This window comes from Aythya ferina (genome assembly GCF_964211825.1).
Source record: "Aythya ferina genome assembly, chromosome: 5".
Taxonomy (NCBI): domain Eukaryota; kingdom Metazoa; phylum Chordata; class Aves; order Anseriformes; family Anatidae; genus Aythya; species Aythya ferina.
This window is the reverse complement of record NC_140301.1, coordinates 9,553,390-9,578,802: the sequence shown is the minus strand read 5'-3', so window position 1 is coordinate 9,578,802 and position 25,413 is coordinate 9,553,390. Positions and strand designations below refer to the sequence as shown.

General features: G+C 37.5%; 2 protein-coding genes across 8 annotated transcripts in view; one reads left to right on the top strand and one right to left on the bottom strand.

The window, feature by feature from the left end:
- Nucleotides 1-25,413, top strand: part of ANO3 (anoctamin 3) — a 233,326-nt gene that overhangs the window by 194,905 nt on the left and 13,008 nt on the right. For all 7 annotated transcript variants that reach the window (XM_084520759.1, XM_084520760.1, XM_084520758.1 and 4 more), the window contains 5 exons: nt 4,373-4,469; nt 9,306-9,366; nt 22,959-23,041; nt 24,316-24,456; nt 24,813-24,977. In XM_084520759.1, the coding sequence (XP_084376885.1) occupies nt 4,373-4,469; nt 9,306-9,366; nt 22,959-23,041; nt 24,316-24,456; nt 24,813-24,977 (547 nt within the window). The remainder of the gene's footprint in view (nt 1-4,372; nt 4,470-9,305; nt 9,367-22,958; nt 23,042-24,315; nt 24,457-24,812; nt 24,978-25,413) is intronic.
- On the bottom strand, nt 10,082-19,016 carry MUC15 (mucin 15, cell surface associated). The gene is made up of 4 exons (XM_084520770.1): nt 18,715-19,016; nt 14,469-15,077; nt 12,898-13,053; nt 10,082-12,169 (listed from the first exon to the last, which is right to left on the bottom strand). Exons 2-4 carry the CDS (start codon nt 15,037-15,039, stop codon nt 12,009-12,011), a joined length of 888 nt encoding a protein of 295 aa, XP_084376896.1. The 5' UTR covers nt 15,040-15,077; nt 18,715-19,016; the 3' UTR covers nt 10,082-12,008.

The following is a 25,413-nucleotide window of genomic DNA, read 5'->3' as shown; positions in this document are numbered from 1 at the left end:
AAGGGCTGTGGATGTGGTCTGCCTTGATTTCAGTAAGGCTTTTGACACTGTTTCCCACAGCATTCTCCTTAAGGAACTGGCTGCTCATGGCTTGGACTGGCGCACGCTTCGTTGGGTTAGAAACTGGCTGGGTAGCTGGGCCCAAAGAGTTGTGGTGAAAGGAGTCATATCCAGCTGGGGGCCGGTCACCAGTGGATTCCCCCAGGGCTCGGTACTGGGGCCGGTCCTCTTTAATATCTTCATCGATGATCTGGGTGAGGGGATCAAGTGCACCCTCGGTAAGTTCGCAGATGACACCAAGTTAGGTGCGTGTGTCCATCTGCTTGAGGGTAGGAAGGCTTTAGGAGGATCTGGATAGGCTGCACCGATGGGCTGAGGTCAACTGTATGAAGTCCAACAAGGCCAAGTGCCGGGTCCTGCACCTGGGGCGCAATAACCCCAAGCAGAGCTACAGGCTGGGAGATGAGTGGTTGGAGAGCTGCCAGGCAGAGAAGGACCTGGGAGTATTGGTGGATAGTCGGCTGAATATGAGCCAGCAGTGTGCTCAGGTGGCCAAGAAGGCCAACGGCATCCTGGCTTGTATCAGAAACAGTGTGGCCAGCAGGGCTAGGGAGGTGATCGTCCCCCTGTACTCGGCTCTGGTGAGGCCGCACCTCGAGTACTGTGTTCAGTTTTGGGCCCCTCGCTACAAGAAGGACGTCAAGGTGCTTGAGCAGGTGCAGAGAAGGGCGACGAAGCTGGTGAGGGGCCTGGAGAACAAGTCCTACGAGGAGCGGCTGAGGGAGCTGGGCTTGTTCAGCCTGGAGAAGAGGAGGCTCAGGGGCGACCTTATCGCTCTCTATAGGTACCTCAAGGGAGGCTGTAGCGAGGTGGGGGTTGGTCTGTTCTCCCACATGCCTGGTGACAGGACGAGGGGGAAAGGGCTTAAGTTGCACCAGGGGAGTTTTAGGTTGGCCATTAGGAAGACCTTCTTTACTGAAAGGGTTGTTAGGCCTTGGAATGGGCTGCCCAGGGAAGTGGTGGAGTCACCATCCCTGGAGGTCTTCAAAAGACGTTTAGATGTAGAGCTTAGGGATATGGTTTAGTGGAGGGCTGGTTAGTGTTAGGTCAGAGGTTGGACTTGGTGATCCTGGAGGCCTCTTCCAACCTAGATGATTCTGTGTTTCTGTGATATTATTATAGCTAAGATGAAATAGTGTTAATTTCAAAATATTGATAGAGGGTGTGTTGATGCAGAGGCCCTTGTCGTGTGCTTATGGCAGTCCCAGAACATCTGTAATCTGGCTGTGTTAATTCTGGGCAGAAGGTTATCTCTGTTTACAAAGGTGTGAATCTGTGCATTTACTCTGACTAGTCGTGACACAACCGTGTCAGCTCAGTGCATTGCTATGACCAAATGAGTGAGACATGCTGTGAGATGTAGATTCAAGAACAGAGCTTACCTAACTCAAGTTGACTATTATGACCTGATAAAACATATGTAGGTATTTTCTCTATCACCCATGTCACCTCATTACCTACCTGCTGCGGGTGTTCCTGCTTGAGCAGGGACTTTGGACCAGATAACTTCCAGAGATCCCTTCCAACCTTAACCATTCTGTAATTCTGTAATTTTAATGGACAGTGACAGCAGATGCTGTTCCTCACCTTATTTGTTTGCTTAACCCAGAAGAGGGTAGTGAGGTTTAGACAGAAACTTTCCACTTGTAGAGGAGACAGGAGCCATCCATAAGCAGGCAGAGAGACCACACAACCTAAAAGTTGTTATCACCATATTCTGGGGATGTGAGCTGCTTGCTTCTAATGTGTCTGCAGTCACTTAAAGAAACTACTATGTAAACATTCATGTTAGTTTTGATATATATTATTTGATTTTGAGCACTGCAGCTACAAATTTTTGCAAACAACTCTGTTTATCAGCCATCCGGAAGAAACTGAGTCAGATACATGACTCTGGCAAAATCTTAGCAGAGGCATTGCAGTCACAATGCGGAATTAAGGCTTAGTGCCAGGGCATTATGGCAATGTTGGAAATGCTGCATTGCCCCAACTTAGTATTATTCAGGGTAATGCTTTTTCATGTGAAACTGAGGTTTCATCCTACTAATATCTGTAATTAGTAATCAGTGGATGTTAGGAAGTGTTGATTTACAGTACAATAAATTCTGTGGGGGAACAAAATGATTTCATGTGTCCTTTTGCCACGAAATTTGAATTTACCAGTTGATCAAATTATTTTTGTGGAAGCATGCTCTTCCCAGTAATGCCCTTTCGGGATGCTTGGCTCGCAGGTAGCTATCGTGAATCCCCCTCTAGTGGCGGCAGGCAGAAAACGAACGTTTTTAGAGCAGGCTGCCCAGAGCCGGCCTTGAATGCCTCCAGGGATGGGGCATCCACAACCTCTCTGGGCAACCTGTTCCAGTGCCTCACCACTCTGAGTGAAAAACTTCCTCTTAATATCCAACCTAAATCTCCCGTCTTATCTTAAAACCATTCCCCCTTGTCCTATCACTACCAACACATGTAAACAGGTGTTTCCCCTCCTGTTTAAACACATTTTTATTCTCAAGTTAGTTATCAAGCTATTACATGTTGATTACTCTATATAAAATAAATCTGATGATTTTAAAGAAGGTTGCTTTTGATGCATCTGTGCACCTCATTAATTATCACTGGTCTAATTTGTCACACTGTTGTCAGTCAAACAGAAAGGCCAGGCATGGCACAGCTTTAGGCATATTCACATTGCGTGCTCTTGTCAGATTTCACATATGTAAGTGAGAATAGTCCAAAGATGTTTATTTTGCTCTGTTATGGTGAAGATTTGAATTACAGTAACAATTAACATAGCACTTGTCACGAACACTTGTGCAACGCGTGTATTCACAGAGTAGTGCTCAAGCACGTAACCTGTCACTGGCAGTACAATTTGCTGAAACTCCATGTTATCAAAAACAAACGTAGACTGTAACTCAAGATATAGAATACAGAGAATCCAGCATTCATAATGTTGAATTTAAATTTAGAGTAGAGTAGAATTTGGCCTTATATGTGACAACAGTCTGCATTACTGTCAAACCATTATATCACTTTGTTGAAATATGATTTTTCATGCTTGCTTATTCGCATGCAAATGCTATCAAGAAAATTCTCATTTGTGACACACTGTAAGCTGTTACTCTGCACTTCTGAAATGACGGGCTGTGCTCTTTCTGGCTTTCAGGGTTGCTTAGAACAACTTCTTAAGCCCACGTTATGTTGTACGGTTTTAGTGAATCACTGTTTATGATGTTATGTGAAGTATGAGCAAAGATCACAAATGTGACACCTGGGCAACACTAATCTTTTATTTCTGTGTACCGTTATGTTGGACAGGATTTAATAGGTGCATTCATTTGGTAATAAACATAATCTTCCATATAGTATTAGAACTGTGACTTCAGGTTTAAGAGGAGGAGAATGAAAGCATAATGTTTATTGAAGCAAACCAAGAGAGTAATTTCCTGGCATTTCCTTTATAGCACTACTTTCCTAGTGTGACATAGGATCATTTCAGGCATGTCAACATTGCTGAAGGTGATTGCTGAGCTTCTCTACTCACTGCAGTTAAAATTTGCCTTTAAATTCAGCTTGCACTTCTGGTGCTTCTACTTTGCCTTTGTCAAGGCACTTAAGTAGTATGTTTTCAATATGAATAATCCCAGTGAAGTCAGAGACTTCATAACCCCCAAATCTCAAGATCTCTAAGCAGTAGAATGCCATTTGAAGGTATTTTACCCCCAAAATAGGATATTAAATTGTTCTTTTTTTTTATTAGCTATAAACATAAGTTCTTCCATATGTAATAAAAATGCAAAGACTTAAACTGCTAATGCCAGAAATGCCTGTCAGTGGGGTTTTACACGATGACCTCGTGACCTAGGTACGTATGCAATTATACTGTGGGACAGACCTTCAGCTGATGTAAACTGGGATAATTGACTGAAATTGGCGACGTCCATCTTCTAGTGTTTGGTATCTTCTACATCATATGGATAAACATGCAGTAATTTGCATGTCAAGTAGTAAACAGTATTTTGTTCTTCAGTTTGTGATATTTCTTTTGGAGAAAATGGGATATTTACAAGCACAAGTATCAGATAAATATCAATAAGATATTGCATCAACTCTAGGGCCCAAAGTTTTAGGGTAGTGACTGACTTGGGGTTAAACTTTTTGTGCTAAACATTCACTTCTAATTTATTTTATTGTATCAGTTTTGTGGTGTAGGCATGGTGTTAACAATTAGAGGCCACAAATGGTGCAGCCTCAGAAAATCTTGCGAGTGCTTAATGCATGTTTGTAACCTTTGTTTTCCTATCTTATACTAAAGCAAAGAGATCTGCGAGGCAAATGAAACCATCATGTGCCCTATGTGTGAACGCAATTGCACACTACAAAAACTCAATGAAAGCTGCATATACGCCAAGGTAATTATTAGCTTACTGCTATCATGATAATTTTTGTCTCAAGGTCCATTTTTATTATGTAATGGCAGCCCTTGTTCCAGCAAAGACTGCAAAATGTGTTGTTTATCTACAGAGTTTTCAACCTCTGCAATCCGTGCTTCTAATAAGGGAAAAATCTGAAATATTCAGAGATGACTCTAAAACTTGTTTTACTTTTTTAAAACACTTCCTTCCAAAATCCTTAATATTTTGATCAATTTATAAAGTCCCCTGAGTAACAAAACTTTTCTTGGAAGTTTTATCCTACTTTCCCTTAAAATTAACTTCTTGCTTTGTTTTCCTTGGTTGCTTGGTAATTGCAATTCTACTCCTGCTAAAGGAATTCTCTAGCATTACCTAGGATTTCAATGTGTCTATGGTGTGCTTTGCTTTTTCAAAATAATGCAAAGAGTTTACACAATAAAATATTTTTCTACAAGCAGCTATCCTGCAAGCTTAACTAATCATAAGCACTTCAGTGCAGCGTTAACAAGTGAGTAATATATATTTCGATGTGTGTTAATGTTCATAACACGAAGAGCAGCCTTGCCATTTTTCTTGTAATTCTTTAGCCCATAAGACAAATCTTATTCAGCAGTTTGTATTTGTGGAGCGGTGATTGTCTCTAGGTTGTGGCAATGCAACAAAACTAAGCAAAGTGGAAGAGAAAAATCAATTTTCATTAGATTTTGAAATTTGGTGTTTAGACAGGACTTGGAGTGAAACTCAACATTTCAAAAGTATGTGTGAAGCAATATTTGAAAAACATATCATCTTGAAAAACGATTTGTATTTTTTTAATTTAACTTTCTATTTTTTAATGCAAAATTTTAGAAATGGACAAGTTGTTTTTCATTTATGTTATAATGTTATATAAATATAATATATTTAAGGCCAACCTGTGTTTGATTTTTAAATACTGCTGTAACTTTATAACAAAATATGGCCGCATTAATTTTTGTCCTAGCTTTTTGAACTCATTTCATAAGTTTTTACAATGTGTACTGAAGGTAAAAGCTTTCTCAATTGAAATACCAGTATGCAAATCTTACATCCCATCTGAGAAATGTCCCTGGGGAAAATAACATAGGCTCCCAACTTTTCCTGCGAATGGTTTTGCTTTGAAAAACTGGCTGGCCATAGACTGGTGCACAAAAAACAAACAATTTTTCTTCTACTAGGATTTGCCTCCTCTGGATCTCCACCAGTTCGATCTAATCATGTTATGTATGCTTTCTGCATACACGGGTAACATGTACTTCAAAAAACTGATTCTCAAAGGGTAGAGAGAGCCTTCTCTTTGGGAAGGAATACGATTACCATCTGGCCATTTCAATGGCGAAAAAATGGACTTTTTATAACTGAGGATATAACTGTAATGCCTTCATTCACCATGTTGTCTCTAAAGAAAATTACACTGCAGCTTCACTCGTTTCTCTCGCTAGGAAATGTCAGGTTTCCAGAAGGGCTTGTGATCCTGCTGGATGCTGCTGTGTTGTTTGAGTGGAGCAGCAAATACCCAAACGTATGTCAGCAATTCCTCTGTGCCTGCACAGAAAGTAGTGAATGAAAGCAATCTGTAAAGCTAGAGAACTACAGTCTGATTTCAAATACTCCTTTGTACTTTCTGAAGCATCATTAATAATATAAATAGAAGTAACCTATTTGAAAATAAGGCATCCAATCTGCTGAGAAATGGAAATGGCATTTCCTCCTTTCTTTCCTGTACCTGAAGTGGAACTTGTCTGCCTTTCCTTCTGGTTTTGTTGCTGTAGGAACATGACTTATTTATTCATCTTCCCCACACACAAACCAAGGACTGTTTGCAAGAAGCTCTTCCTGTTTCATTCCAGGGAAAGGCATTCATATTCCAGGATGTGTTCTGATCTTTTTTCATTTCTTTGAAATAACCCATTGTGTATCAGTATGTTGAGTTTATTAGAAAAGTGACTTCACTTTGATTGAAGTCACTTTGATCTCCCCAAACCTGCTTATGTCATGAGACCTGTCCCATTTAGACAAGGACTTGGGTTCATATTTCATATTACTAGAACTGCTGTCAGGATTTCCTGCATTAAATTTGCCTTTCTTTCCCAATATTTCCCAAATTTCCCTTTAGAGTAGTATTTTGGATAAAACAAAGTAATGCAGAACAAATCATATACTTGAAATGTTTTTTTCATCCAAGTTTCTTGCAGGGCTGGCAGACAAAATACAAAAGGTGCATTTTTCCTTCTTGCTCCTGCCCGTTTATTTCATCCCCTCCCTTCTTTCTTCATGTCCATTTAAAAATACCCCATTAAAAATGAAGTTTGTAATTTAAGGGAAGGGCATGCTGCGTCTGAGTTGTAATCTGCATTGCTGAATGCCGTAACTGTCATTCTTGCCCACGTTAGGTGGATTATTTGATGAGCAGAGGTGACTAGCACAATGCATAATGGCTCTTTGGCTGGTACTGCTCCCAGCACACCTTGCCCTAGGGCCCAGTGTCAGGATATTAAATCTGGGTGGACTTGAAATGTGTGAAGTCATGTGTGATGGTGACAATATCAGTCAGGTGTGCTGACTGGCTGGCACTGAGTCGTGGGGTATTTCACTTCTGCTTGGAGGGCTCTGGTCAACACTTACTCCAACTGCACAGTTAGCCTGTAAGACAGTCAAATCTTAATTCTGAGAGCGGTGCTGAATAGTATAGTCCAAACACCTTCCCTCAAGACAGAGCTATGTCAAGAGCAAGATACATATTTTCTACTTTTAACAATACTAAAATGCTGGGCTGGGTTGGGTTGGGTTTGTTTGGTTGGTTTATTTCCTTGGAAAGATGCACTCTACTGAGCAGAATATCCAAAATCACTTGCTCACGCACATGTATAGTCAAAACTGAAAGTATTCATGAGGTGTACTCTACTGCATTTATTCACCTGTCACATTTTTGGCTCCATACCCATTATGGTTGTATTTTCCTTAATGGAACCATATTTTGACGTATTTCTATGTACAAGTGATCCCACTATAGGATTCGTACAGGGACCATTTTGGATTTATAGATACCTAATACCAGATAGTAAATTCCCATTTCTTCAGAAGCTTAAAAAAGTAAACAAAACAGAAAACTGACATATTGATTAAATCTATGTGGTATTTTCAGTAAATTCTCACAATATGAGAGTTAATTTACTCAATAAGAAATAAGATAGAGACAAAAGCGGTACTGTTCCTATTAACTTTTTTTTTTTTTTTGCTTGCTTAAGTTTTCTCTACCAAGTAATCTTGCTCACCCAATGAAGCCAACTTTCTCTGAAAGAATGAAAATCTGTCCGCATGGGCAAGGGCAGCCCTTGCTGGAGCCCGTTAGGTAATCTGCTGGAGGCGGGCTGCCAGCCGCTGCATCCCCAAACACCTCGCGTACAGGATGTTCCTGCTGGCCAGAGTAACCTCAGATAGGAGAGAAGGTCGTGATACAGCCCAACTCGGTCTGGTTACCTGCCCAGTTCCAGTGGCATAAAGAAGGGTTCCTTTTCATGAGAAAACCATGATTGGTTCTTCAGTCTTCATGGGAGTCGACACCAGTGAAAGTAAATTCTTTTCAAGAATATCATGAGAATTCTGAGTTCAGAGAGTAGGAAATAGCCACAAACCTTTTGAATGGTATAGGACAATACATTTCAAAGCAATTTGCTGCACTTTTTTATCATTAGTTATTTATTTTTAACTTCTGGTGATCATCTTTCTAACATACGTCTTTTGACAAGGTGGTTTGCTCTATTATCTCACAATGGTTTGTGCTTTGGGTGTTTCTTTTTTTTTTTTTTTCCTCTTATATAAGAATGTGGAATGTATGCTTTGTTTACTAATGCTCAGCAGCACCTTAAACCAACTTTCATTAGAAGAAATTCAGGCCTGCTGTCCATGTATAAATTACATTGCTGTCCACTGGCAACCTTAAATCTGTTGAAAGTGCATTGATCTTAATTTCAGCTTCTTAGCTACTGTTTCTTCTTATGACTTGAATATAAGAAGCTCTGGATTTTTGTAATATAAATTCTGATGTTTGCATGAGAATTGAGACATCACATTCACTCATTCAGATGCTTAGTGTGTTCCACAGGCTTACAAAAACTACTCCTTATTTTCTACTGGTAAATCTTGGATTTTACAGCAGATAAGCTTATAAGGAAGAGTGAGATAAAAGATAAATCCAACAAAAAGGAAAACATTCACGAAGCGAAATTGTGTGCAATTTAGATTTGCATTTCTCCAACAGTGTTTTAGAATTTATTTTATATTTGTGGAAGTTGAGGGACACTAGCCTTTTAAGAAGGAGAATACGCTAACAATTTTAGAGGCTGAGATTTCTGGATGAAGATGAATATATATTATTCTTACCTGCAGAGAAATTGCAGGATAGCTTAGAACCAGTAGGAAATTAAATCAAAAGGGACATTAAGTAACATGTAGAAGAAGAAAAGTGAAAAGTCTGAAGTGATTTAAGCTTATGAAAATCTTAAAATAGAAAACATCAAATGGAAATTTGACCCAGGATACGAGGAGAATTCTGGAGCAATTTTTAGCCCGTCTGGACAGAGAGCAGCTCTTACTGTCTCTGAAGCAAGTGCTCTGGAGAGGCTTGAAGTGATAGGCTATAAAAAAATAGTGAAAGAATGGGCCAAACATTGGTAGAAGAAATGTGCGAGTAGGCCTTCTTGCTGTAATGCTTGGCTTTTAAGTTCTGCCATCAGTTATGTACTCTGGGCTTCTTTGGGGCAGAAGTTAAGGTAGCAATATTGCTTGTTCCTGATGTATTTGTTTTCTATTCAGGTTACACATTTGTTTGATAATGGAGGGACTGTCTTCTTTGCTATTTTCATGGCAATCTGGGGTAAGTAATTTTTGATTTATTCTTTTTTTTTTAATCAAACTGACCCTTTTGGGGATTGCTGAGTTAAAGGAGATTATAGTTCATAGTAAAACTTAAAGAATGATTTTGTCACACAAACATTTTTTCCTCTTTTCATCAACTTCAATTTCTCTGTACTCAACAGTACGTGAAAGTAATACCTTTTATACCTTTTGTTATTAATGTAATGACTGTCCTTAGTATCTTAAATATCTTTAAGCTCAAATTTTATACCATGCATGTTAGAAGTCTTTTACAGTGGCAAACATATAGGGTAATTTACTGGTCTGGAGTCAGTACAAAAATCAGAGTCTATAGAGAATTGTTGTAGAATAAATGAGAATGCTAATTAGAGGGAAATGAAGGGAAGATTTGATGATAAATGTTTACAGCAGTTTAACTACTTATATTCAAAATCTCTGTCTAAATATCTATTCAATATGTTCATTCTAACATCACACACCATGTCATGGGGCATGAAGTAGGGTGCCAGGACAGGTGTGGTGGTTCCAACATGACATACTTGGAGGAATTAGCTTTCGATTAATATAATAATACTTGGCTGTTGAAAAGTAGGAAAGACTGGTATTAAAAGTAGGACATGATTAATTTTTACCAGTATAAATATTTGTCTGTGCAAACCCTGAGATAAAAACACCAGATCATATAAATACAACTGTCTGAATTGAGGCCAGTGTTTTACAGTTTTAAATAGTCAAATGGCACAAAACATCTTTATTTACATAGCATGTACAAGTAAGGATTAATGATTCTAACTTACAACAAAGGAGGAACATGTTACAAATTTTAGAGGCTGGCCTGGTAAAAATTAAAACCAGTATACAAGCAGTAGTAAAACATCAAAGCACAGCACAAGATAAGCATACACATTCAAACAAAAAATCATAATTTGATCGTTGGAAATCAACGCACTAACTGAAGGGCACGCTTCAGTTGCTTGCCTTGATGATATTTCTTCATTGGCTCCTGATACTGCTGTGCAATTACTGATAAGTAATTATAATAATAATTACTAATTATTAACAATTACTAATTGTAATAATAATTACTATGCCTTGCAATTACTAATAATTTGTTTCATAAACTCCTAAAATACATTGCACTATAGGTGTTAAGGTTCATTTCTATGTAGAGAACACTGGTAGCTTCTTAGCATCTCCTTGTCTCTATCTTTGAGTTCTCCAAAGAGAGAACTCTTCATTTTAAACTGAGGCCAGGAGCATGAGGAATTTTCGCATGTGATGCTGCGTATGGTTATCAGGAAAGATGGCATAATATGTGCTAATGAAACCAAAAGCTGAGCAGTACGTTTTTGGTCATATCAAGCAGGTGCTTGTGTCTCAGTTTTTCAGTCTGTAACCAGCACGCTGGAAACAATGTTAGAAATCAGGTTCTGATTTAGATAGGAAACATGCAGTTTTCATGACTGACCACTGTAGGAATGGCAGCACTGCACTTAGACACTCAATTCTGTAATCTTTGAAATCATTTGAAACAAATATGTGTTTTCATTCATCTGCTGTGTGACTGCCGTGTTTTCTCTGCTTGGTGTGTGCATGCATGTAATGTACTCACAAATCACATGAACGCACATTACAACGTTCCCAGTGAGTTAGTGAAATCACTCCATCAACATTACCCACAGCCTCCTGAATAACTCAAACATTTTAAGATATATGTTACCCAGTATGTATTCCACGTGAGTAGTGTTGTTTTTTTTAATCTGCAATTTGTACTGTTTATGCTATGTCTTTTGTTATGTCATTGTCTTTACAGTTGTGTCTTTTTCATGTTCTTTCTTTCTATGTAGACATTTCTGGAAATTGCAAACGGATAAACAAGCCTTGCAATTGTTTGCATTTTATTGTCATAGTTTTACTTGTTAGCTGGACAAAAACAGCATGTTTTTTTAGAATACCAATATGCATGTCAGACATAATTTCTTTTCTTTCATGTTGAGATAATTATTTCTTGTCTAACCCTTATAAAACTTCATGCATCGTTTCTACAGATCTAGCCTGCAATGCAAACAACAGATCAGTTTTACAGATGAATAGAAGTTGTCTTTCATTCTTCCCTTCAATAGTGTTTCTAACTGCATTGTCATAGTCAGAGGTGAAATTTAGTCCATGTTACTTGGTAATTCCATTTCCATTCTCCCCAGCAAACTTCAGCCTCTGACAAATGCCAATAAAACTAATTCTTTTTGTCTATTCTCTGAGAGAAGTACAAACATAAAGTGGGGGGAAAAAAATGCCCTGAGTCATGAATCAGATTGGAATGATATTTGGAATACTTTCACCTTCAAGCAGTTAAACTGGAGGAGTGGGGAGAGAAGGAAGCAGGTTGTATTGATGCTGAAATATCATTGCAATCCTAGCTGAATTTTGTTCTGTTGTAGTGCCTGCATATTTGGCTAACGTTACACAAGGGAGAATTTTACCTGTGTGCTATTTCCCTGTGTTATTCCTGAGAAAGCAAGTCTAAAATCTTCCCAGGAAAACTTCGTCTATCATCTAATTACAAAGCAGAAGACTGCTGCCTGCCTATTAAGTGTCATTGTATCTCATGGTAACAACTGGGAATATAACCCAAAGCAAACATTACGGTTCAGGATGGGATGGTGTCATGTCAGCCATAGGAATGTCATCAGCTGGGCACCCTGTGTTGTCTCCCTCTGCTTTGTCTGCTGTGCTGGTTTGGTCCCCAGGTGAACTTCCAAAGCTTGTATCATATGGTCCAAGCGAGTTGTCTAAGTGGAGAACTGTAAGCGTAATGTGATTATGGTTTATATATTGCTTGAAAGATTCTTATGCCCGTCACGGTTCAGTTCATCAGTCTATCACAGCTAAATCCAGTTAACTTCTTTACTACATATTATGGTCTGAGTAAGGAGAAGGTGAAGGCCCTGACACAAAATCTGAGGATAAAATGTCTTCCCAGGAACAACCACCGAGCACTACGTGGGTGGTCAACTTGAAAAGCTAGTTCCTAATCTGACTTTCTGCTCCTAATTAGGGTTAGGTTTAGTATTATGTATAGGGCTGCTTGGAAACAGAAGAAAGCACAGAGTTGTGTTGTGTGTGGGGTTGCGTAAAGGCTCACAAAGGGAGTTCAGGTCCACCCAAAGGCTTCCACTGGGAGCACTTTGTGATGGGCGAATCTGGCGACGTGTATGTGTTTTTTAGGGTCCTAATTAGGGTTAGGTTTAGTATTGTGTTTAGAGTTGTTTGGAATGAGAGAAAGCGCTTACTTTCTCTTTGTTAAAGTAATTTACAAGGAGTTATTGGGAAGGAAGAGGGTGGCAGAGAGTTAAGGGGAAAGATGTTTGTTTCAATTTAAAAAAAAAAAAAAAAAGGTACTGTCAGTTAAAAAAACATTTGACTGGAGTCGATTATACAATGCTTAATAATTCAGTAAGACCAAATCATTTAAATGACTCCGTACAGAAATTTAAATGTTCTTTGGCAAAACTCTTGTGCTATTTCTTACCTGGGTCATTTCTTGTATCATCATAAAGCCGTCTGTGGGAAAATGATTCAGATCTTTTCTTACCACATATAAAATATCCAATCAGACCGATTAATATAGATCCCAAAATGGCTCCTACTATGACACCAAATATTACTCCTCCTTTGTTGATTTTCCCTAGGAGATAAAGAAAGGAAGAGATAGTTTAATGAGAACAATAAACTGTAAAATCAGATAATTCACTCACACTTTATAGCAGTGGTAAGAAATCTCTAAGGATCTGAAACGCTTTGCAGATTATGACTAAAGCAAACTCTCTGCTGAAATTATCTGCCTTGTAAAGGAAAACAGACATCTGCCTCATTTTGAAGGGAGTAACCAGGAATGGAAAGGGAAAAAAAAGACCAAATGAGTTTGAGTCAAATAACAAGTTTAACTGCAGAATCAAACACTCTCCTTTCATTTAAAGAAATAAGCAACAATCACTTTCTGAATGCAATTACTTGTAAGAATGTAAACCAGCAGTTAAAATAGCAGCCTCTGAATCTCAAGTGACTAAATTTTAGAGTACCAGTTTTTAAGTATCCAAGGTAAGATATCCAGTAATGCTTTCTATACCTGTTCATTTAGCAGAATAACTGCATTCCTCAAGATTTTCCTCAGATTTCATAAAACTTTTCTTCAAGGTATTCTGTTTTTATTGAAATTGAACTGACTCTCCCACCCCACTTCCTTTCCACTCATGTTATCTAAATATAGGGAACATTGTAGTTGTTAGGACTATGATAAGATATGAACTATGATAGGAAATGTGAAAGCATGGTACTTCAGTTCTTAGTACAAACCGTACTCTACTAGATATCATGGAAAAGCCTTTCAGTCCTGTGTGAAAAGCCTTGAAAGCTAATTCAGGGCAAAAATTACTGCATCTTGTAATCTCTTCTTTTCCTGAAGACTTAATTCAGAACAGCAGGATAGAAAAGTGTGATGACAGTTTTATGTTCCATTGTTTTCCTACACATACTCAATTAAATGAAAAATGAGTAATTCCTTTGGAAGTATTTATAAGAAGTCATCTTTGGTCACAAAAGTTTCTGAACTTCTGTAAGTTGATATATTATGCATTTATAATGTTATTTCTATGCATCTGCTTTTTAGGTCCACTACTGTAGGTCCAGATAAATGAGCAGTGTCTGTCATTAGGTTTCTTCACTCTTGGAATTGTAAAACAAACAAGCAAACATCAAATACACATTTTTTTAAAGTCATTAAATCACTTTTTATTCTGTCCTCCACACAGATGATCTCAAGAGATGTTGAAAAGCGTATTGCAGGATTGTATGCAACTGTGATTTTATGCTTAAATAATCAAAATGTAAAAAGAGTCAGCTGATTTATAGCTGAATGTGAGAAAACTCCCAAAATACGAGTTTCTGTTTTGTTTTGGGTGACTTTTAGTCTGGACTAGTTCACCTATTAATTCACACAGCTTGTGTAGCATCCTGTTCAATTTAAAAAAAAAAAAAAAAAAAAAAAAGAAAAATTGATTTCAGAATTATTAGTTTATTAAGCCGCTTTAGTTAGGTGTTTACCTTCATTGGTACCTTCTGGATTAGACGATGTAGTAGAAGTGTAGAATTCAGCTGAATTCATAGTTGAATTCAGCTCTGTAGTATGCTGACTGGTGTTGAAGTTCGTTGTTGGACTGTCCTGCTTCACCGTGGGGGATGTAAGAGCAATACTTGTGGGAAATGTGGTGGGATTGATCGAAGAGTTGTAACCGGGGAGTGCTGCAGCCGAATGGGTACCCTTAGTGACTGTGGAGTTGGTTGGTGTCACTGTGGATGGTAGACCAGTAAAATTAGCTGCAGAATTTGTGGTGACTCTAGAAAAGTCACCTGGTATTGTAAACGTTGCTGAAGATGTTGAGTTTCCTTTGAAGTTTGTGGCAGAGTTATTTATTCCATCGTTTGATACCATAGTGAATGCTGAAGATAAATTGGTAGCTACGGTAGTGGACATCAGAGGTGTGCTGGCTGTTTGACTGCTCATCTCTTTTTCTGTCGTTACATTTGCAGTGGCATTTGTTGGTGCAGCATAACTGAAAACAAAAGGTTTTATGGCAAACAGAAAAATAAAAGTGATTCCATAGGAGGGCTGCATAGTATTGACGTGAAAACTTGATTTGTTATATAGAGAACCTGCAAGAAAAGAAATTGTGTTGTTGTTTATTATTATTATTATTCTGAGAAACAGAACTACTTGGTAAAGACATGCATAAGCTTGTTTAAAAATAAAAATAAAGCCTCTTATACTGTAGAAACCTCAGTAGTTCACCACATGTTGATGCTGAAAACTTTACATTGAGTATTAATGAACTTAATATTGACCCAAAACTATATTGATTATCAACCAAAGCTTTTTACACAAAAAACTTTCATGCTTCTATAAACAAGCTTCATACTAAGACGGGAATAATCCAAAGCCACTTTGTATACAAAGTAGTACTGATATATATATTTGGGTGGCATGTTCAAGGCAATGTTTTGGTCAGGCAGAAACTCTAAGAGGATACTAAAGAGTTATGCTCCATTGCAAAGACATAAAATTGTTACAATTAGCCCTGAAAATTGATGGGTAAGGTTTTGTGACTCTGGGCAGTGAGTGTCATGTGAATTCTGCCAGGAGGAAACGGAAAGCTAATTCAGTCCAGGAATTATGGATGATGCTGAATCTGTGAAATGGAAGCTTCTTTTCCTATAGAAAACTGGAAGCTTCATATTATACATTATCTTTTTCAAATATATTGAGAACAATGAGGGATATTCATCTTGAAGTCCCTTCATCATAGCAGATATCCTGTTCAGTATATCAGGGATTTGGGGGGTGGATGGGGTGCAGTTTTATGTTTGAGACAGGTTGAGATCATGCTGTTCTTGACTGCCATACATAACCTATTACGTGACAGCACAGTAAAAACTATAGATAAGTTGTATCTTCAGCTTTGTTAATTAACTAGGTGTCCGTGTATGTGGGTACTTTACCATCTGAAGAAAGGAGATGTACACCTGGGAAAAGTTGCTTTATTTCTTTCATATTCAGCCTCCCTTCCTACTGTTTTGTACTTTTTCCTGTCTTTTTTTACTATTATTATTTATTTAATTATGCATTTTCACCAGGTTAGCTTGTTTGTATGTTACGTGGTCAGGGCAATGGAAAGTAACTGTAAATAGGAGTCAGCCGTGGATAATGCTATATCAATGGGTAGATGGTAATTACTCATCATGTCAATGTATCTCAGTTTGTATCTGTTCTTATTTCTTTTGTGCTCTATTAAATGCTTTCTGAGTTTTGTGGTGAAAGTGGTACCATTAATTACTTGAAATGCATGTGCATTTATAAAATGTCACTTAATCTGCGTATTAACATTTTGATCCTCTTCTCAAAACTCCTTGTTTCTTAAGTTAAGGTCTCTTAAATGGCAGGGAGGATCTATGCTCATTAAACATATGCAACTTATTTAGCAAAAAATGAGAAAAAATGAAACTTCGGTTTCAGTTAAACTCAGGATAACCACTCTGACCCCAAATGAGCTAACCAAAGAAAACCCCTCTGAAGTTCAATAATGAGCCCCAGTTATATTTACAATTTGAGTGATAGGCTGTCAGCTGGCTATTAAATGCTGTGCAATCTGAATCAGATTTTTATTTGGTAATACTAATAATAGCTACAAAACAGTGAAAAAAATTGCCAATATTTAAAAGTTCTCAAACATTCTTTCATTTTGACAGTACTCTTGTTTTAAGTCAGTGACATGATCTTTCCTTCCTTGTATTAACAGTCATATGCAGCAGCAAAGTGAATTTTGTCATACCTTGTTATCCCTTTGCTGTAACTTAGCTATGTAGGGGAATTGCACTCAATTGACTCTAGCTGCAGTTTTCATTTGTAGAGCAGTGTACAAAGGAGTCAACATCCTTGCTGAACAAATTATTAGTATTTTTTTGTGATCATCTTTTTCTTTGGTAATTCCGCTTATGGGGGACCAAAACGGTGAAACCTCCTTACTTTGAATATTGTATATCGTATCTCTAAGGCTGTAATGAATTGTGCTTCCTGGAAACTCTTTGGCGTGTAGTAATTATTTCTTCTTTTTTGAGTATAATGTTAATCTTCATAAAGTTTAGACAAACGCCAAAGTTCCTTGAAGATGCTCATCCGCCTTGGAGCTTAATATGCAAATAGCACTATTCCAAAAACAGAGCAGTACTGTAGACTAGTCAAAACTTGCAGAAGAGCCCAAACCTTAAGTCACCTCATCAAGTAAGTGTTTAAGGAAACTATGAATAGATAGTTAGTTTTTTGATTTTTTTTTTAGAAAAAAAAAAAAAAAAAGTCTCTCCTTTTTGATTTACTGGTGCTCACATTAATCAGTACCAATTCAGCTGAAATCAATGCCGATTTTTTTTTTTTTTTTTAGCAGGATGAATGAATTTTTTACATGAGACAGTCACCACTGTGTTTCTTTACTGGATTTTTCACTCTTCACATGTTGCTTTGCTGCTAGAGTCAATTTGAAGTTATTAGTATATGTGCATGCACACCTATGCTCTGGAGGAAGCCCTGGTCCCCTTCAAGTCAAGTTTCCTTGTGACTCCCCTGGGGTCACACACTTCACCGTGAAGGTTACGTTGATATTGTATCTGGCTTTTTCTCCTGAAATAGGTCAGATTTCTACTGAATATTTCTTCCACACATTGAAAAATATATCTTAATGCTTATGTGGTTATTTTCTGTATATATTCACTGGTATTGTAAGTATTTAAAAATAGATTTTTGGCATAAGTAAAATCGCAACATGTATTTTATGAATATGACAACCCAGCACCTAACAGAGGTAGGTGTAAAGTGTGCAAAAACTCAGCAACTATTGAGAAAATAATCACTTAAACTTCTTACGGGTAAATAATATAATCTTTAGAACTATAAATTCAGAGCATCTTTTTTTGCATGTCAGTAAACTGAGCCTTGTACTTTTTTCCTCTCTTACAGTAGGGGTTAGTAAGTACTATAATTTATGTAGTAAACAATAACATGATGAGCAAATTATTAATGGGTACTTCTTTGTTTCTTGTGGTCTGGAGTAGAGCGTTCGGATTTGCAGAGCTTGTACATGTACTGTGCTTTTTAAGGTTCACAAAAGCAGATTTTTACCTTTACTTAAAAAAAAAAAAAAAAAAAAAAAAAAAGATGGAACAAATATAAAGCTAAATATTAAGTTTCTCTTCTAGAGTTCGTCTTATAGATGGTGTCAGAAATGTGTTGGATAATTGTTCCAGCGTCTCTTTGCTCTGAAATCGATTGCTTTCCAAGGATTAGATATTTCTAAATATATTAAGCAATGAATATTTTTCAAGCTTAAATGTATCTAAGTATTGAACTCAAAAAATAATTTATAACTATTTAGTAAATTATAAAATGGAGTATAAATACTGCATTCTACAATTTGGTTAACTTTTCTCTTCTGTTAATAGCTAGCAACCTGACATGATATATATGTACTAGCAGAGCTGCTTAAGTGTGCATTGTCACTAAAAAGCACGAAGAATAATAGACCAGCAGTACCTTTCCTTACAAAAATTTGGTCTAAGTTAGCATGCACGGAATACTTCCTCCCCCCCCAATTTAAAATGGACTCTGAACTGACTCAGAAGTACGCTCCACATAGAATATGGCTGCAGCAGTACCTAGTGCCTTCCTGACCACTATATAAAATAGTACTGTAGTTATTAATCCGATTCACTACTAATAAGCTTTAAAAACACACCTTAGACTTACCTTTGAGCTCTCCAAGATATGCAAGTCCTTGTTGAAATACTGCTGTGGCACAGAGTGCAATTGGTCTGGTGGGAACACCGGAGTGCAGGTGCTGTCCATGTGACAGTGTCGCACTTGTCAGGAATGCACAGTACAGGTAAAGTTAGGTGGGGCAGTGCTTTTCTGAACACAACAGAGCATTTGGGAACCAGACTGAACAACTTCCCCGTTGTCATGTCTGAGCTCTACCATTACAGAGTTCACAGAAATTGCAGTATTCATGGTAAAGTGGGTAGGCAGTACTTGTTGCTTAATCCTTTGGAAGCCTTTTGAACCCTTTCAGAAGGGCGACTACTTTTTTGTAAACTGTATTGTTCCATGTACTATACAAATAATAATTTATCAAAAAATAACTTATTATCACAGGGTTTCCTACTGTACACTCTGTGAGAGGAAAACTGAAAAAAGAAGCTTCTACAAAATAAAGCAGAAAATTAAGAAAAGTATGCTGTTAGAAAGTTGTGTCTATTTTAACTTATGTACTGATTTAGCTTATCATTTTTTTTATTCTTTTGCTCGTTGTGTGTATTTGTTCTAGACTGGTATGTGGTGTAGAATGACTCAGAAGTGTTTTTAGTATTGCGTTACTGCTTGAGTGGAATGCCGTGATGCTGTTATCTGTATCCACTTTAAATTTTTAAAGAATCAAGTGCAAATGCAGTTTCATAACTTGTCATCAAGATAAGTGTTGAGGATATGGCATATAAAGGAGATATTTATATAGAACGACTAATGGCATTTTCATGAAATACTGCAGTGGACAAACGGAAGGATTTCTGTGAATGGATCAAGATCTACCCTTTAAATTAATTGTCCTGCACAAGGTTAACAAGGTCTGTTAAGAGGAGGGTGCACAGGATCTGATCCTATGAGTTTGGTTTTCTTTGGACTCTAGCATTCCCATAAAGGAGATTTTCTTCAGTGTGTATCAACAAGCTTCAAATTTAAATTTCTTGCTTGTCTGGGTGAATTTACATCTAACAGATTGATCGGGATATGTGAAAACAAACACCACAGATTTCTGCCCAAATTTGTATCTTATGCAGCATTAACCAAATGACAAGTGGTATTATTAGGGTCAACAGTATGCTTCCCGCTAGCACAAACATTAATATTTTCATAGGCACATGGTTTTTGAAAATAGCAAGACCTTAAAAAGCATTAAAAGGGCTCGGGTTCTGTTGAAATGTTACAGTTGTGTGAAAGTCTCTAGTACTGCCCTTGGTTTCAGCACTGGGTGTGTTAGGGTGCGCTCTCTCTCTTATTTGTTGACAGTTCAGTTCACCTCTTATGAAAAGTAAAAATTGTTTGCTTGAGTGACTTAAAGAATAATGGGGAGGTGCTCTGTTTGTGACTCAGTTCTTGGCTAAGTGTCCTATACCTGCAGTGCGGTGCCAAGATGCTGGCCTTCCCTCTGTTCCTGGAAGACGAGATCTCCTGCAGTGAGCACAAGTGTTAACAGATGCAGAGCTGTGGCCATCTGGAGACAGGGTGGTTTAGGGTACTCCAGGCATGGGAGATGAGACTAGGCTGTAACCTGCATCTATGAAGTAGCAGATTCAATTCTGAAGAGTGTGTCTGCGTGGTACCAAGTTTGTAGGACTGCTTTTGTTGCACAGATCTGCTGTCAAGGAGCCCTTCTGATGAAAACTGAATGAGGAGTGGGGCCGAATTTTCAGAAAGGACCTACGTGGCCATGGGCAAGCTCTGTAGAGAGACAGTGGAGATGGTTCCCTTACTCATTACTAAAAATCCTCTTTGCAATGAATTTTTTTTTTCGTTAGGGAAACAAGCACACCATTCATCCTGACACAGTGACTCTTAGAAAAAAAAAATCAGAGACATATTCACGTAGTAGTCTTGGGTTCTCCAGATTTTGTTTTGTTTTATTTCTCCACTATCTTATTTGCATTAATATCATTTAACAGCAACCGTTTGTCTTTTCTTGTTCTTGGCAACGTCAATTTTTTGTTACACTTAAGATTGTATCAAAGCACAACCACAATCTTTCCTGCCTTTCTTAACCAGCAAACATCATCCTTTGTCTACTGGAAGATTACGAACTGAGTAAAGCACATGCCTAGAGGTTTTAGTTCAGTACAAGTACTGGTGGTGTAAGGGCAGTAAACATAAGGTAATTGAAATAAGAATTGAGAGAAAGTTTTACAAGTGCACAACTGACAGAACTGCAAACTGTGTTGCAAAGCCCTAAGTGAGTGCGCCTAAAAAGTAATAATAATAATAAAAAAAAAAAAAAAAAAAGGAAACGCACATCACATATTCCAAGATTTAAATTTCAGAATTACAATAGGAGCTGTAAAATGGGAAGCAGTGTGTCTTGGGGAAAGCAGGAGAGGCACCAGAGAATGTGTTCTTTAGGGAAGTAGAAGCTTGCATATGATCTTCTAAATTGCCCATTACCCGGAAATGTCAAACAGCCAGATTAGGCAGAAAGAAGCTCTGCCCTGTCAACGCCTTGTTAGATCAAGAATGTTCTTGTCTTGCTGTTGAGATGGTTGGATTAGTCATCTGTTGTATGTCTCGTTTGTCTACTGAAGAAATGGATAAAAGTCAAGGCTTGGCATTTCCGAGCTGCGAGCTCAGGGGAAGGGATGAGTCAGTAAGAAGTGCCTAGCAACTGGGGACTGGAAGGGCTTGATTGCAAGGAGGTCTGCCAAGGTGACGTTAGCAGGGTAATAGAGCGAAATAAAGGCAAGCCAGGAAATATACACACTTCCTCTAGAACTGGGCAGTTGCTTGGTTTTGGTTTCTCTGTCTCTAAATGGGCTACTTCTTTAACTTCTATTACCTTTGGTTGTAACTAAGTGAACAACTTAATTTGTGCAATTACAAACATACCTATTCTGGCAGAAGACTAATGGATATCTTGGGAATGCTTCTTAGAGCAGGCTGACAAATAGAGGACCATCTAACACTGTTTAGCAGAACGTGTTGGTCTTTTTCAGTCACATAGAAAATCATTGTTTGTTTTCTGTATGCCATAGGCTTATATTGCTCCTGAGTCCTCATAGAGTGCATGCAGGGAAAGGATTTTTTGTGCACAGCTGTGGGTTTCGTAACATTTCTGAGTCTCACACTGTACTTGTTGTGATAGCATTTCCAAGGACAGTGAAAAAAGGCTATTTTAACCATAGATTATTGAAGAATTGTGCTGCTTAATTAAAAAAATCATAGAATGGCTTGGGTTGGAAGAAGGGACCTTAACGACCGTCTGGTTCCAACCTCCCTACCATGGACAGGGATAACTCCCACCAGACCAGGTTGCCCAGGTCCCCATCCAACCTGGCCTTGAACACCTCCATGGATGGGGCATCCACAGCTCCTTTAGGCAACCTCTTCCAGGGCCTCTCACTGAGTAAGAATTTCCTCCGAACTTCTAATTTAAATATCCGCTTTTATAGTTTAAAATCATTCTCCCTTGTCCTATCACCATTTGCCTGCATAAAAAGCCCTTCTCAGGAAGGGCAAGCCCACATTTTATAAGGAATCCCACCAAATCAAGGTGTCTTACCCTTTTTAGCTCTTGTTCTCGTAGTATTTTTATGGTAAGGAATAGGCAACCTCAGTGGCAAACTGCATTGTTTGGGAAACTTAGAGTTATTTATTGGTTGTAATTATTTTGATAGAAACTACCAAAACCAATAAGTACATGAAGGATATATTTATGATCTTATGGAGATAAAATATTTATTTAAAGAAATATCTTAAAGCTACACCAATACAAAGCTGGTATAATTGTGAAAGAAGCATCATTGTCCTTACTCAGAACAAATAAATCAAGATGAAAATCTAGCTCTGCTTTAATAGATACCATTACGTATGCTTATGCTTGTTTCTTCAGAGAAATATAAACTGTACAGTATATTTTGAATAAAATTAAAAGCAAAATAACCTAAAAAGGGTGGTATATTGTCAAGTGTTTATCTCTCAAGTGCTTATACAGCAGAAAGCAAGAAAAAAAATATAAATTCTTAGATGAATATTGTTAAATAATTTTCCAATATTAACAATTATTATCTTGAAGAAGAAAACTTTCAGTTTTCTGATTCTATGGGAAACCAGCCAGAAAATGATTAAGGAAAGTTACCATGTTACATATCTTATGTATTGTTGATTTTCTTGAGATCTGCATGGCCTTTCTTTCTTTCTTTTTTCCATAATTAAAATGCAGTTCATTTCCACAGCTACAGTCTTTCTAGAGTTTTGGAAAAGAAGGAGAGCTGTGTTAACCTATGATTGGGACCTCATAGACTGGGAAGATGAAGAGGTAAGACAAAGCAGAAGTAAATCTGTAGATCTTGCAATGACCACTATTTAAGTGTAAATAACAACATACTGTATGCCAGTAATCTGAATTTGCCATTCAGATTGTATTTGCATTTATTACATGAGTTGTAGAATACACCAGTGTACTTGAGACTATACAAGAATAATTGTGTATTCTGAGACTAGTGTTACAAATACTAAATATTAAACATGTCCTTTGAAAAACTGAGCACAAATCTTTTGTTCGTTTGCTTAGCTTGCAAAGGTTTCTTGAACAATGATGATAAACCCAGCTGTAATAGCTAGAATAATGAGGTGGATCCTAGAAAGAACAATTCAAAGTTTCAGCTTTGGCAAGCCCAACCATTGAGGCTCTAACTCTTGTGGAGTGATTGATGTCTGCAATGCACATCAGTATATTCTGGGAAAGAGGAAAGAATGTTTATGGTTTTCCTTTCTGGGACACAAGGTTGTGAAGAGGCACAATCTTGTAATGAATGGGGCTCTGGGTGAACAGACAGCTCAGTTTAGCCACACATCTGGGCAAGGATGCCACAGTGAAAGTAAACTAGACTCCTGAAAGTGAAATGCTGCACATACAGAGGACAGAAGCTATGACTGATGTCAGCACGGATCCTTACAAGATTCTGTGGTCTCTGGTACTGAAAGTTCCTAATCCTCTCTAGAAATAGAACCAGGATGAACAAAGGCACAGAGAGCAGATTTTAAATCCCTCTGAGAGGCATAACTTATTCATTTACATTCTGCTATCAGCATCAACACTGGTCAAATGATTCTATTTGCTTTATAAATCACTACTGAGTATAGCTGTAATGTAATGTAACTGGTGATTCACATGCAGCATAAGTCAATAGAGACTGTGTCATGACTTAGTTTATGGCTTTCCACAGACTTGTTGATACAAGCTAGGGGCTTTTAATAAATGGTTTCATGTCACAAAAAGTACCATCATAACTGACATCGATTTATAGTTTTGTTATCAATTTCTGTAGAGAAACAAGTGTTTAAATACTATGAGCCATGATCCTTTTAATACTCTCACATAGTAGGGAAGGCTTGTAATGTTTCTTTCCTTCATTGGTCTCTGGCATGGTGTCTGAGCATTTTCAGAAGAGCAAATTGTTTGGATATTTGAATTGGAACACTATAAAAAAAGAATTGGTATCAGTATAAATTTCTTATATCAAATATGTGTCTGATTTGTGATTGATGACATAAATGGTTCAACAAGTGGAATCTCTCTTGTCATTCCAGGAAGAACTGCGCCCCCAGTTTGAAGCTAAGTATTCCCAAGTGGAAAGAGTAAATCCAATCACAGGAAAACCTGAACCTTTTCAGCCTTTCCCTGATAAGCTCAGTCGACTGATGGTGTCTGTCTCAGGAATATTTTTCATGGTAATGTTTAATAATATTGGAATTATTGTAGTCTTTAATCTTATCTTGATGTGGATACTAATGAATGCATTCCTGAATATTAGTGGATATACGTAATACCAGGAAAACTGCTTCGCTCAATCTTACTGCTTGTTGAGGGATATCTTATTTTTAAGAGATGTAATATAGTTACGTTGTAAAAGTACAGCAAAGAAATACTGGAATTCAGCAGCTTAGTATTTTGGTTCTCTCAAAGTCTGCTCACCAAAACAAATTAGAGTCTTTAAAACACTTGTTAATTTATTGAGTCAGTAGAAATTACTTCAGATACGTTTTTCTTTGTTCTAATTTTTCTATTCATAAACATGTATCTGTAGATTTCACTGGTCCTCACTGCAGTGTTTGCAGTTGTTGTGTATCGTCTGGTAGCCATGGAACAATTTGCTTCCTTCAAGTGGTATTTCATCAAGAAGTATTGGCAGTTTGCAACATCTGGCACTGGAGTCTGTATCAATTTTATGATCATCATGTCACTCAATGTTGTAAGTCCAATTCATTTAAAGAAGGTATTAATTTAAAAGCAATTTATACAAGGTTACTGAGTTTACTTTATATAAGAAGTATACATATTCTTGTCTATTTATACAGCAGTGTTCAAAGCTAGTATTTCAGGGATTTTTTGCTCTTCTAATATTGCGTGTGTCAGTGTTTTTCTATACTGCCTACTTAATTTGTCACTACACTTCTTTGCTTATGTCACCAAGTCACGCTCATACAGAGTACTTCTTTCTACATTTGCTTTTTTTTCTCACATCACCTTTTGCAAAAAGTCACTTCTCCATATGGATCTAAATTATTTTCTTGAAGTAAAATCTTTTTCTTTTTTCTTTTTTTTTTTTTCTTCATTGACTACTTCTGAATTCTCCCCTTTCTTATTCAAAATGCCTAGTCCTAGAAGGACTGTGATATATGATCTCG